The sequence below is a fragment of the Accipiter gentilis genome, chromosome 11 (assembly GCF_929443795.1).
Source record: "Accipiter gentilis chromosome 11, bAccGen1.1, whole genome shotgun sequence".
Lineage (NCBI taxonomy): Eukaryota > Metazoa > Chordata > Aves > Accipitriformes > Accipitridae > Astur > Astur gentilis.
In genome coordinates, this window is record NC_064890.1 from 15004368 (window position 1) to 15018902 (window position 14535).

General features: G+C 35.6%; 1 protein-coding gene across 1 annotated transcript in view; it reads left to right on the forward strand.

Annotated features, from left to right (window-relative positions):
• The window catches only part of KMT2E (lysine methyltransferase 2E (inactive)), a 65814-nt gene that overhangs the window by 18079 nt on the left and 33200 nt on the right, over nucleotides 1-14535 (forward strand). Inside the window, 5 exon segments of the mRNA XM_049814194.1 lie at nucleotides 907-1091; nucleotides 9124-9235; nucleotides 9580-9809; nucleotides 11497-11577; nucleotides 12624-12682. Coding sequence (XP_049670151.1) covers nucleotides 1021-1091; nucleotides 9124-9235; nucleotides 9580-9809; nucleotides 11497-11577; nucleotides 12624-12682 — 553 coding nt within the window. The 5' untranslated portion in view covers nucleotides 907-1020.

Below are 14535 nucleotides of genomic sequence, written 5' to 3' on the forward strand. Positions count from 1 at the left end.
AATGCATTAGTTTACTAATCTGTGAATAGAGATAGCTGGGGTGCTATGTACATCTCCTCTTGTGTACTTGGTTGGGTGTTCTGCCCTACTTGGTAAGAGGAGTGGGAGACTAGTAACTGGCATACAGATAGGGTTGTTGTATTCACTTGTGCGAGTCAAGCAGATGGTAGCTTTTGTCTACAATTAAAAACTACTACTGATTCTTGTTAGTTTACTACTTAAAAATCGCTTCTAAAACTGGCACCTGATGGGTATAATATCTTCTGATGGTGGTCTATTACAGTGAGATGGATATTGTTTCGTATCATTATTGTGAATCATTAGAATGATTTTGGTTTAAAAAAATTACTGAATGGAAGTTATGACATTGCTTCTTTTGACATCCTTAGTTTGTACTGTGGACATTGAAAGTTGTTGGGTTTTTTAAAGTGCAAAGCAGAACTGAACAATGCTCTCTAAGAAATACTTGAAAGATTCTGTAACCAGATTTCTATTGAAAGGTACAGCAGCTGGGCTCTGACAACACAGAGCAGTTAAGCAGATGTACTTCACATTCAGTAAGTTTGCCATAAAGTGAATCTGTCACTTCACTGAATGTGATGAATTATTTTTTTTAATCATCAATTTAAATGGTAATATTTTTGTCGGTTTGTAATATTTTTAAGTTCAGGCCTTAAGACCATCACAGTCTTAAAAAAAAAAGTGTATTTGAAGTTACCAACTTCTAAAGAAGATTGTTTTCCTTTTGCTTGTGTAAAATAAAAAAATGAAATCATTGTGACAGATAAAAGTGATTTTTTTTATTTATTTTTTTTTTAAATACATGATGTCAAAATGCCTGGTTTTAAAATGAATTGACTCTGTCTTCTGCTTTTTCTTGTTTTGTTTTTGTTTTTTTTTTAACAGGGTTTGTGGATGCACTTAGATGTTTGCAATGAGCACTGTGGCTGGCATGCCCCAGTGTTTTGGATACCAATGCATAGGACTCCGTAGTAATCGAATTTATCAGAAACGAACGTCATGAGCATAGTGATCCCATTGGGGGTTGACACAGCAGATACTTCTTATTTGGAAATGGCTGCAGGCTCAGAGTAAGTATGTGAACATAAGTTGTAAGTTTTCTTATCTTTTTGTTTTTATTATTTTTTCCCTAGTGAGTACTTTTTGAATTCAGTTAGAGAGGACTTAAGGAGTCTCCTTAGTTTTATTGAATTTTTAATTACTTTAATAACTGTCACTTTATTCTTAAGTGAGCAAAGGAGAGAAGCTAAACTGTTCTACAGATGCATATTTGTCTTGCTTATCAGACTAAGAAATACAGATGTTGCCTGGTTTGCTTTTCATGCTTAAAATATTTTGTCATTTCTGTTTCCTTTTAACTATATGTAAAAAAATAGTTTTGATTTCCCATTTTAGAAAGGTAAATTCATTTGGTGTGGTAAATTGCAAGAAAGTGGCAGTAATTAGGCAAGGGTGTGCCTTTATGAAAGTTGAAGGCCTGTCTTAATTGTCTCGTACCATGTCTTCATGAAGTTATTTTATATTGAAAAGCTAGTAGAAATTCACTTGTTAATCATTCATTTCAGTTAGTAACTGTGTGTAAAGGATTACAAAGAAGAGCCAATGAAATCCTGAATTCAAGAAACGCTTCCTTTGCATGAAATAAGCATAGTGAATTTCTGGGGTTTGGGGCGGGGGCTTGCTTTGGTTTTTTGTTGTTGTTTTTTTTTGGGGGGGGGGGGTTGGTTTGTTTTGGGAGGGGGTTGTTTGGGGGGTTTTGTGGGGGTGTGGGGTTTTTTTTGTGTGTAGTTTTGTTTGGTGTTTTGTTTGGTTTTTGTGGTTGGTGGTTTTTTTTTTTTTTTTTTCCCTTTAGTGGTGTCTGAATCTGTAGAGCATCGATAGGCTAGAGTACAGGTCTTGCTGATCTCTGACTGGAGATTTTTGCTGTCAAACAAACATCTTTCCATATGTGTAGTATCGACCTGGCTATTGAATGTTATGAGAGGAGAAATAGCATTTTGGACTACTTGGTTCTTTGAGAGGTAAAAGACCAAGGTGGTCTTTCAACTTTTACCAGTGTACATAGGTATATCATCCTGTTGAGCTCTGTATCATTTCAGAATAGTACCTGGATTTTTTTTCCCTCTGTTTTTTTCTGTTGCTTTTGCATTAGTAGAGTATATGACAGGTGAGTTTTCTGGGAAGAGATGGGTGTCAAAAGATACTAAACTTTAAAGATCAAGAGAGTTTGTATAAGCCACAGTGAATCTTGTATACTTCTTTGCATATACATATGGAAAAAAACCCCAGTTCAGTTCTTAGATCTAATAAAAATTGTTAAATTCATTATTTATATCAAATTGGGTTTTGGTTTGTTTTTTTTAACCACTTGAGGTGCTGTTACTCTTTGCCTTCCTCTGAGCCTTTCTGTAACAGTGTTAAAGACTTTCCCTACCTTTGGTTACCACAAAAATCCATTTGCTTGTTTTAGATATTGAAACAATGGATTAGACTTTACATACACTCTTGAAATATTTCATAAATCAAAAATAAATTTCATAAAGTGGTCCTTCATTTAACAGGTGCATTGAATAAATAACATGAATTTAAATAGCTTACACGCAGTCTTTGCTTGAGAGTGTGTAAGTAATGTTACTCCATTTAAGAAGCAAATGGCTTTCCTTCCAAACTTCGAAAGTTATACACTGTGAGCAGAACTCCTGAACAGCTTTTTAAAGGAAAGTTTATTTTCTGTGCTTTCAGGTATATATATGAGGGTATTCTAACTCTGGACCACTTATCTGAAGAAAACCAAGAATTTGCAATTTGAAGCTTTTTGTCACATTAAATTTTTAAAGTTGTTTTGTTGAACTCTCATATCATGAACACTAGTTTCCTTGGTGCACAAAATTTTTTAACTTGAGTGACCCACTCGCAGCTCTTTTCATTATATTTTCCTGTGGTTTTCTTTCATGTTTAGAGAAGGTCGTGGTTCCCAAGGTTGCTGACATTCCTTGCAGATGCAGCATGCCATGCTGAAATTAAAATAAATAAATATAGTTGTCAGTATAAACAAGATAGAGTTCACAGTGTGTTATTTGCTTGATACTGTGGCATAGCGACCCAGTTAGGAACTGCTTTTCTTCAGATGTTAAGTGACTGTTACCAGTTAGATTAATTCTTGTCATCCCTGCCATACTTATGCTGAAAAACGTGTAGCTACATGATTGGCTTAAGCTTATCTAAAAGCCATGCCACTGTCAAAAGAAGTGTGACACAAAGGTGTGTCCCTAACCTACCTGCTTATACAGTTGTAAACCTTTTCTGTCGCCATCTGTGATTTACATGGTGTTTGTACATTTTCTTCCAGAGAATAGAGTGTTGGATATAGATTGTATTGATAGTGGTCATAGATTGTCTTTGACCAAGTTCTGGGGTTTTTCTGAAAGGGAGGAGTTGGAATTTCTTCACTGTGACTGACAGGTCTGGTATTGCTTCATCAGTTGCTGAAGTGTGAACAAACGCAAGAATGGGGGAATGGCAAACCTAATTACGTAGAAGGAGCCCAGGAAAAAACTTGTAGCTTAGTGCAATCTCGTAGTGCTGAGAGATTTTTCCCTATGTGTCAAACTAAGGGATAAGCCTATTAAAAAGATAGATAGTTCCCGTGATTACATAGTTTCATATATTATTTTAGTAATTGTAGCAAATAGCTATGTGGAGAATAACTCTTACTAATTGGTTTGAATGTCTTAAAAATTGGGTGAAATAGTCTGTCTCTTATCTTACTTGTACCTAAGTGGGCTCTCCAGTGGTGGATTGATCTTCATAGTGCCGTAGTAGTCAGAACACATAGTTTGCATTTGTTTGTAAAAGGCTTACTAAAGATGAATATGTATGACTTCCTACTGTAAAAGACCTTGTAATAGTAAGCAGAGCCAGCCGCTTTTGAAGGTTTAGAATGCACTTGAGCGTTAGTCTAGGTTAGAGCATGAGCGTAAGCTACACATTGGGAAATGCCATGGATGGTACTGCTCTCCTGTTTTTTTAATACCTGTCTGTGTTTTTTAGAGCGAAGGCCTATATAATGAACCTAACCACCACAGTGTATGGATCATTGTATTGAGGTCAATATCCAGGAGAAAAGATTATGAACATTGTTGTAGTCTTAAATAAATGAAAACCTACCCTCCTATAACTGTTGTTGAAATAGGGTTTTTAAATTTTTTTTTTCTTAAAGTATTTTAAGACAATGGGAAGCTTGCCATTTCCCTACAGATGGTATCGGGCCAGCCTATACTTGTAGGGCCTGCTATGAGATGCTTAAGTAGCAGAAACTACCCTGTGGTAGGGAAGTAGTGCTCAGTTCTTTGTTGTCTAGGTAGTGAAGCCCATCGGATGTGTTTGGTTAGATGAAGTGTTTTAAAATAGAAAATACTGTTTTTCATACAAAATATTTTACATTCCTTTGTCTGAGCTGACCTTCAGCCAGATATTGCTGAGGTATGCTGGTGCAAAGGGAAGACAGACCTGAACTCTTGAAAATTAGACTTATCAAACTGGTATATGGCATATTGATGCTGCTGAAGCATGCTTGGAAGCAAGAGGTTTCATTTGAAGTTTTGACAAATGTTTTCAGGAAGGTACTATTAGCTACAGTTTTCATAGCCTAAAGCTTGGATACCCCCCTGCCTTTGAAAATTTTATTTTTAGTGAAATTTTCTTTCCCATTCGAATACCTAAATTTTTATAGAAGTGATTGGTGGCCCTAAATTCTAAGACTGATTGTATATTGGGTGTTAGTCAAAAAACACTCCCCCCTTTTTAATTACAGGGTCAGAAACAAAACAGTATTTAAAAGGGTTGGGGTGAGGGAGATGGGATTTCTTAAAGATGAATTGACTATTGCTTAGAATGGTTGATAATTGATTCCCTTAATACAGGTTAACTATAAGCTTGTAGGGATTGAGTTTTTGTGAACTATCTGATCTCGTGTGTTGCTTATTTAATTTCTCACTAATGCCATCTGCTGGCAACATGCAGAATTTTTCAGTTTGCATTGTACTTTTGAATATGAGCAGTAGGAAATGACCCAGAACATGAGAGTTGTTTTACTTGCAGAATGAAAAATAGTTGTTGGGTTTTTAAAAATATGGGTATCTTTGCTTTTTTTATTCATTTGAGAAAAAACTATGTTCTTGTTTTCAAGTTACAGGAGTGTCTTAAATCATTGCAGACCAAGAGCATGGGGGAAGCTTTTTTTGTGGTGCTTTTTATTTTGTTCCTTGTGAATATTTTGCACAGTTTTGAATTGCTAACTGCAAGACTTAACAAATATGTATGACATTTTAGCAAAATGTCCTGGTCAGTTTATTGTGGTAATACGTGTTTATTTTAGGGCATATCAGGATTTTGGTCTAACTTCAAATATACTATATTGTAATACAAACATTTGGGGTTTGATGAAAGCTAAAAATACCATGAATACCTCCCTTCGACACTAGGGCTGTAATAGTTTGAGGTGAAGCTAGAAAATATGGTATGCTTAGAAGACTGACAAGCTTAGTACCTCAATCTGTTACAGAACTGGCTTATGTTCAAAAACACAAGCAAGGAAAACCTCACAGTGTTCTTTCAGATCTGAATGCTTACTCTTTTTCTTCCTGAAAACTTTATTTTTGGGATGCCCGTAAGAATGCCAATGGTGAGATAAAGGTGGGTGTCTATAATACGGTAGTTAGTGCCCTGCTACTTGAGGAAAAAAAAAAAAATTATTTGATTTTTAAATTAAGTGGTACCGCATGCTTTAGTTGGCTGTACAACTACATATTTTACCAAGAGGCATTCCTTCACAAAACTCTCAAATTCCAAGATGCTTATTTGAGAAGAAGGCCTTGACCTTTGGACAAATGATAGTATAGAGGGTGTGTTTTCTGTTTAAAGTCAGGGTCATGCACGTGGTGGACAGAATCGTGGCAACAAGGAATTTGGTGAAGGGCATATTAAAGTGTTGGTAGACCTGTCTGCCAAAGTTAGAAGGTAGTATGTAGTTCTGTGGAGAGATGATACTCATTCTGTACTGTTTATGGGATGAAAATCACTTTACTATTGACTGTAAAGGAAACATATGATGATTAATTTCTAGCTTCAGTGAATGCTACACCACTTCCTTTCCATATTTCCTAGTCTCCCTTACACTGTTGCCCACCCCAGTCTAGCATTTGAATGGATAAATGGAACAGTAAGAGTTACATTCAAAGTTCTGGTGAGCATCTGTTATATTTTAAAGAAGTATCTGTGGCCCCCCTGATGGATAAGCATTTGAAAAAAGCTTTGCTGAAAGCTGATTCTGCTCTAATTTTGTATTAAAACTTCTTTAATACAGAGATTTAATTGCTTTTGTGTCTCACTGAAATTTCTCCCACCCTTTTTCTGGCTTTCCTTGCTCACGTAAAGTTGTGCTTTTTCCTTTTTAACCCTGTACTCTGAATCTGTTTTGAGTATTAAAACAGTTGGGGTTAAATGCATTTGTTTTCTGTATTTTGTTTTTGGAAGCTTAATGCTTTTGCTTCCCACAACTGTTACGCCTCTAAATATTAAACTTGGTTCTCTTAAGTGGTTTATAAATTGCTAGAGTAGGTAGAATTGGATTTAGGGAGTAGCCTGTATTGTCTTGCCTCGTACTTTGCAAGAGATTTAGAATACCTTTTTAATCCGTGTAGTCAGTTGATTAAATACACATGACTGCTCTTTTTAGGACATTGCCATTCTGGTATCTTTCACTGAATGCTCCCATGTTGAAGTAGCTGGTATTCAGGTCGTGGTAATATTTATTTTTAATGAAGGAAACTCTCCAAAATTAATAGTGGCATTGCTGAACGATGGGTTGTACCTGAATTTCCCACCCCCCATATCAGTGCATCTTCCTGCTCTGAAAACTTCAGTATTTTCCATATACTGAAGCAAACAAGACCTAGGTTGAGCATTGAACACGTAGTGGCTAAGAGTAACTGTGCTACTGCTTGTCCCATTCAGTAAGTGTTGCAGAATAGCAGTAGAAGCAATACAGTTGTCAAGGCCCTCTTGAACTGGAGAAAGGTAAGTTAATTTCTGTCCTAGCCATTGTGGATGGATAGTCAATGCCTCATTCATTGACATTTTGATTGGCTAGATCATTAGAAGAGTTAACTGGTTGACATTAATGGTATATGATTATTACACAAATGCATTATGTCAGTAAATAGGTAAAGGCAAATCTGTTGGAAAGGCACAGCTTTTCCAAGTTTTGTCTGGTTTTGTCATGGCTTTGATATCAACCTGGCAAGTTCTGAGCTGCTTCTAGAAGATGATTCCAACAAACTCTGAACACTGTTTTCAAGTTCAGAAGTGGTGTAAGAGTAAATGAGGATTTTTCTGGGTTTATGAGGTAATGAAGGGCAAGTGTTGTCAGAATTGGTTTTTGTCTTATGCTAGTCAGAAGTTGTATTTCTGATGCTAGTACTTCCAGTAATTTGTGCACTTATTTGTTTGCTCACCCTAAACAAATGCAGCTGGTGACTGTTACACACATAAATATTTAAAAAAGGATGTGTTGTCTTTGGACTCTAGAAATTAAAGTCTTCACTCTGTTTTTAAGTAATGCTTCTTTTTAACCAATTTCATTGTGTAGTAACATCACTTGGGGAAAAGCTAATAAGAAGAAATGGGCCACCAAAAACATTAGTAGGACACTTTCAAGTAGACTTAAAAATACTGCATGTTTTTCTCAGAAAGCTGATGATTAATTATGTTCTTAGAAAAATGTTGCCAACAAATCTAAGTTGCTGGTATCCTTTTAAATCAAACTAGTATCACTTCATGGCATAACAAAAAAGCCTCTATTTAATATCTTACAGTCTAAGAAAAAACACTGATACCTTTTAACTTAAGATTCAGAAATACCAACTTTATTTAAAAAAAAAAACAGTTCAAGGAATTATTAAGATACTTGTGATGGAAAATAGACATAATAAAACTGAAGTTACAAAAGTGAACGAGGCTTGATTTTTGTGATGCAAGTCAAAAGCCACTTCAGTTTCAGATACTGATATTTTGCCTGTCCTTTCAATGCAAAAAAACCAAAACCCAACCCAAAACAAAACAAAAAAAACCCTCAAAACTTTAGGTAACTCTGGGTTTGTTTGAAGTTTGTCCTAGTGTGATTGAATCATATGGTGCAACGAAAAAGCTACATGAGAGTGTATATATAATACTTGCATGCACATGTGAATGTAACTTCTGAGGAAAGGTAAAGAAGGTATAATTTCTCGTGCTCAGAAAGATCTTCCTATTTTAGTATTCCTTTATCTATCTTTCTCCTTCATGTTGTGGCTTAGTGTGTATAAACCATAGTTTGTATATTAAAGAAGGCACGGCCCTTCACTACAGAACCTTCTCTTGCAAATTTCTGTAATTTTTTTTTCTTTCTATTTAAAGATAAATCGATGAACTGCCTTTTTAAGACAGATTTGCCCTACTTAGAATTCCTGTTTGTAGAAACAGTTAGTACTCTGCTGCCTTGAGTACAGGTTTGTATGGATGGTTGCAGGTGGTGCACTAATGCCACCACTAGATGTCAATGCAGAATTGAGTAGGATTGGTGGTAGTGCAGGGCTTTATCGGTTTGCAACTCTCTGAATTACTGCTTATATCTTCTGCCATAATTAAGCTGAAGTCCTTTCTGAAGCTTCTATTACAGCTCTATGGTCTTGGGCATACAGACTGATGCCTCCCTGACAAAGTGTGTAACACACTTTTCTGTCCCAGATTTGCAGGTTATGTCACGTGATTCAGCATGCACTTTTTTGGGGAAAAATTTTGTAACCCTACAGTAGAGGCATAAATTCTCTGCCACTCTGGAAGCTTCATTTTAAATGAAAGACTGTTGGGTTTCCTCTTGTTTTTTTTCTTTGGGGTGGGAGGGGAAGTTTGTGTGTCCTGTCCCCTATCCCACCCTCCCCACCCCCATGCTTCTTTAAACAGGATCAGCAGACAGTTAATTAGGTGTGCAATATGTACCTGTAACTTATTAATATAAATTACATATTAATTGCCTTTATTCTTCTTCTGTCTTTTGCCTTGCAGACCAGAATCTGTAGAAGCTAGCCCTGTGGTAGTTGAAAAATCGAACAGTTATCCGCACCAGTTGTATACCAGCAGTTCGCATTCACACAGTTACATTGGTTTGCCCTATGCAGTAAGTTTCATGCTAAGTATTCTGTATGAAATAGATTTTATATAATCTGCTGTTCTTAACTGGAAAAACTCTTGATTCATGCTTACATTTTTATATCTTACTGGGAATTGGGTAAGTTGACTAAAGATGGTTGATTAGAAGCAGAATACAGAATATAGTGCACTTATACGTAAAACATATTTGAGAAGGGAGAAAAGAATGTGCAGTGACAGAAACAAAATTTTAAACTATTACTAAAAAATAAGAAGTCTCTGAAGTTCTCTACAAAGTGAATTCTTTGGCTTAAATAACCATCAGTGTATGAATATTTAAGAGCTATAACTTGTCTTTCAACAAAAATCTAGGACCATAACTATGGTGCTCGGCCTCCTCCAACACCTCCAGCTTCTCCTCCTCCATCAGTGCTTATAAGCAAGAATGAAGTAGGCATATTTACCACTCCCAACTTCGATGAAACCTCCAGTGCTACTACCATCAGTACATCAGAGGATGGAAGCTATGGAACTGATATTACGAGATGCATTTGTGGCTTTACACATGATGATGGATATATGATCTGTTGTGACAAATGCAGGTAATGAATATTAGAATAATTAAAAAGGTAAAAATTGCTTAAAGTGGCACTGAAAGTAAGTGTAACTAAATGGTGTTTTAATTAGGTTGAGTTATAGGAAATTTCCTTCCACGAAAACAGTGTTTGAAGGTTGTATGGCTTTCTAATAGGCAAGGTGGTTGGTTAAGGCCAGTGAGAATTTTATACTTTATTCCAGTCTGTCTTGACTACTTATATTATTTTGTTCATGCCTTTACTTGTGCATTGTTGCTTAATTAGGGTATATCTTTTTCCCTTCTAAAAAGGTATTTTGGTATTTTGTCCAAGTTATTTGTTTGTATGGTGAAATAAAGAGCTAGGGATTGGTTCTTAATCTGCATGTGCTGAGTAATAAAGCATCTTGGTAAACTATGTATATGTAAATCAGGTAACTTGCAGGATGCCAAATAATCTGAAAGAAACTTCTTGCATATTGGTTTCTTTGTGCATGATCTTTCTGAAATGAACTCTTACTGGAGTAACTTACTGGAGAATCTAAAGTTAAATGTTTAAACTTCTGTGTTCATGCTGAAGCACCTACTTGATCATAGTAAGATAAGCAGGTGCTATTAAATGTTTGGGACTTGGAAAAACAAGCTTAGACATTTTTAGAGGTGATAACTTAACAAGAGAAGGCAAATCTCATATTTCTGGATTTACTCAGTATTAGCCTGTATTTTTACATTCAGTACACTTAATGAACGGTGCTGAATTTATTAGATTGTTTTGTATTTCTAAAATGATTGTTACGGCTAATTAAAACATTGATTTGAGCTCCACTGTTCTGTCTGCTTATGTAACAAGCTTGTTATTAATTTTTTATGATCCTTGATTCTGACAACCTTTTCCCTTATTTTGAAATGTATTTAGATGTTGTTTCAGCAGGGGAGCTGTAGGCAGTCACCAGTTAGGTAGTCTGCTTTTTTTGAAGAAGAGATTCTCTGTGAGAAGTTGGAGAGACTTGTGATAGATCCATAAGTGGGAAGATGATAATGATCTTTGTGTCCCAGTTCCTTATAGCAATGTGTGTATGAGCAATAAACTACTGTCCTAGGTTAGCGTTCAGTCTAGCAAGCAGCCTCTCTTCCCTGACTGGGAAGCAATTGAAGCTCTTCCTATGCTGCACAGCAGTGCTACCAGTCAGGGTGTGTGTGTATAAAAACATGTATTTATATGTTCTATTAAAACATAGAAGTAAATGAAAACATATATACATATTTATATAGGAAAATACAAATATTATATATATTTCTTAAAAGGAAATGGAATCCTTTTGTTTAAAAACAAAACTTCTGTTATTACGTAAACCATAAGTCTTATTACTGAGGGTATTTGTCTCTATCTTTTTCTCTGTTGTGATAATTTACCATTTTTTATTTCCAGTGTTAGAGAAAAATTTCCAAGAGGGAAAATGAGTCTAAAGAAGCAGAGAGACACCGGGAGACAGCCACAAGATTGGAATTACAGTGATCAGTGGAATAGAAAATCAGCTAGCAGAGTGGTGGCGAAGACAGTGATTGAGCTCTAGTTTTAGGCAGTATTCAATCTGAGTAAAGATCATGATGAAAAAAAAAAAGGCTCTGTCTCTCTCTCTGTGTACATATCACGCACACAATTTTAAGAATTTTACTTTAAAAGGTGTTTTTTTGTTGTTTTGTTTTCTTTTAAGTGTCTGGCAGCACATTGACTGCATGGGGATTGATAGGCAGCATATTCCTGACATATACCTGTGTGAACGTTGTCAACCAAGGTGAGTAGTTTGGTTTGAACTCTAAATAACTAGAATGAGTAGAGAATATAAAATGAGGAGGTACTGGCACAATCAACAGATAAAACACAGACTGTGTAGCATAATCCTGACTATTCTAGTTAAAGGAGCTACATTTCTGATGCAGATGATCTTAGCAATCTCTATTCCCTTATTCACAGTAGTCATTGTTTCACCTCACTAGGTGGCAGAGATGAACCCTTTAAACACTTATCAAAATAGCATTTATTCCTGGATCCTTTCTCAGGCTGTCTGATACACAGACAGTCCATTCCATATTTCATTTCATGGCTGTCATATGTTGAGAACCCTTAACAGCAGTGTTTTCAGGTCAGTTGCCCCACCAGTATTTCTCAGTGGCTTTTGTTTTTCTGGCCCCATTCCAATACGCTGCAGTGCTCACTTTGAGGATTTCATGCTCTGGAATGAGTATTTGTATGCCCCTCCTCAAACTCAAAGTCATATGACATGACGAGGGCATTTTGTTCTGACTGTGTGGTAGGTACATTATACCTGACTGTCATCATAGTTGTCTGTGATGTAGAGTATAAAATGCTACCTGTTACTGAACGTTGCAGATTTGTTAATTAAGCAGTGAATAAAAGACATGCGTGTTCAGAACATTTTAATTACCAATAAATGATTTTTCTATTTCTGAGAAATATTTGGACCTTCTTGTTGCAGAATATTTTGTTTTGTATTGTATTGTGACAATTGTTTTGAAGAATCTGCAGAAAAACTGTTTAATGCCTGCTTACCTGTAATCCATGGACCAGCTGTCAATCTTCTGAGCTATCAAGTTTCATTATGTTTTCAAGTGATTTGGATACTTAAATGTGCTTTGCCTTTCAATGGAATGGAACAGTGCACAACTGATGTTTTTCTAAGTACCTAAACATTCAGCTAGTCTACTGTTTGTTCTGTAATAGTGGATGGAAGATGGTAACGGTGAAAAGGTCTGTTTTAATACTTAGATGTATTGATGCGTAAGTGTGAAGAATGGAACAAAATTTATTTTTTAATTTCAGGAGTTTAGATAAAGAAAGGGCAGTGCTGTTGCAACGACGGAAAAGGGAAAATATGTCAGGTGAGTAAAGCTTAAAAGATTTTTTCCTTAGTAAAGGTTGTAAAACAAGTATATATCAACTGTATAGACGTAAGAGTATATACACGGTTCCTGCAATTTTGATAGCTACCCTTCAGCATCTAAGGTTCAATAAATCAGTGCCTTTGCAGTTCCACATGTTTTATTAAAGGTTGTCACCGCTGCCTTTTTTTCTTATCATTGTGGGGTAATTCAGTCTGTTTGAACATTGTTAAAGTTTTATAATAATGAATGTAGCTTTTATAGGAACTAGACTGCTTTGAGTAAGCTACTGAAGATAAGATGGAAAAGGTTCAGGTTTCTTCTGTGATGAAAGGGTTACTAAGTCTACTTTCTTTTTGGAAACATTATTTCACAGCTCTGTCTTTTTTTTCCTTCATAGTATAGACCACTCATATCCTCATACTTAGCTCTTTAAACTGTTCTATTGCAGGTGATATTCCTGTCTCTAAGAATTACATAATTGAGATTTAAAACAATCTAGCATGGTTTTGAGAGGGAGTCCTAATTCTGATTTGTTGGCTGTGGATTTGGATTTGTGTATTGGTATGTTATTGGGTTTGTTTTGACAACAAGAAAAATTGCTAAACTTAGGTAATGCAATTATATGGTGGTTTAGGTTTTTTTCTTTTGATAACTAGATGAGGATTGTAGTGCAAGTACCTATTTCAGTCTCTATATTTTATAAAATTAGGTGTCCTACCACTTACAGAATTGCAAAACTCAGCTGGCCTAACTTGTCAGGAGTTTCGTCAAAATGTGTCATGGGTTTCTTGATTGACAGGTGATACTTTCAACCTCTATTACAAAAGTCATAATTTGGGAGGAAGTCATCCTCCTAAACTTAACATGTTTTGCTTTCAAATCATGTCTCTGAAGTACTGGGGTATGTGCAAGTGTGTGTGTGTTAAGATTTCTTCAGAAAATACCATGTAGGTAAGGTCCTGCTGCCTATTTCATACGCCTTCAGAAGATTCTGAAGTGTGGCTTAATAGAGCTTCTTGGTGTGGTTGATACTTCCTGCTGTCCAGTGCTAAGCTGCCTTAAGTCCCTTAAAGGCATTGATGACTTAAAAAAACCCCAATCATTTTTTGTTTTGTCTGTTTTCATTCTAACAAAGCCAAACTTTGTGAAGTTTCAGTTGATCTGCTAGATAGTGCCATATTTTTTTTAGATCTTAAAATTAATTTTTGCTGATTCTATTAATAGAAAAAGTATGTTTATAATTCATTTGGAGCTAATGAGTTCACTAAACAGTATGATGATACTGTGAGGATGAATTTGAATTTACATACAGGATAGGGGATGTTGATGGTCTGAGCTATTTACATTATCTCTTAGGATTTGTAGCCACACTATCTGATCATTTACTATAAACTTAAGGGAGGAGAGAGTCAAAATCTTAGCAGGAGCTGAAGCGATTTTTACCTTTGAAGTTGGTGTTCAGCCCTCCTTAATCCTGATGATCAGTTTTTGTTAATCTGTTCTATGCATTCAGTAGGAAAAGATACTAAATGGTAAATCTTAAGTATCAAAACAGAGTAAAAACAAAGATGAATTCTAATCCTGTTTAGTTCAAGACTCAGTTGAAGTGCAATATTAATTACTGCAATTTATAATACATAACTTGAAATGAATGTATGCTTTCATCTCTAGTTAATTTTCATTTAGCCAATACATTTGTTTGGCTAAATGCACTTTTTGTATGTTGACTGATAGGACATGGTTCAATCAGACTTAAAGTAATTCTGGGTATGAACTGTCTACCATGAGACATTAGTAAAAATAGCCAATTTTCATAGATGTTTCCAAGTAGGAAAAGCAAAAGTGGCATC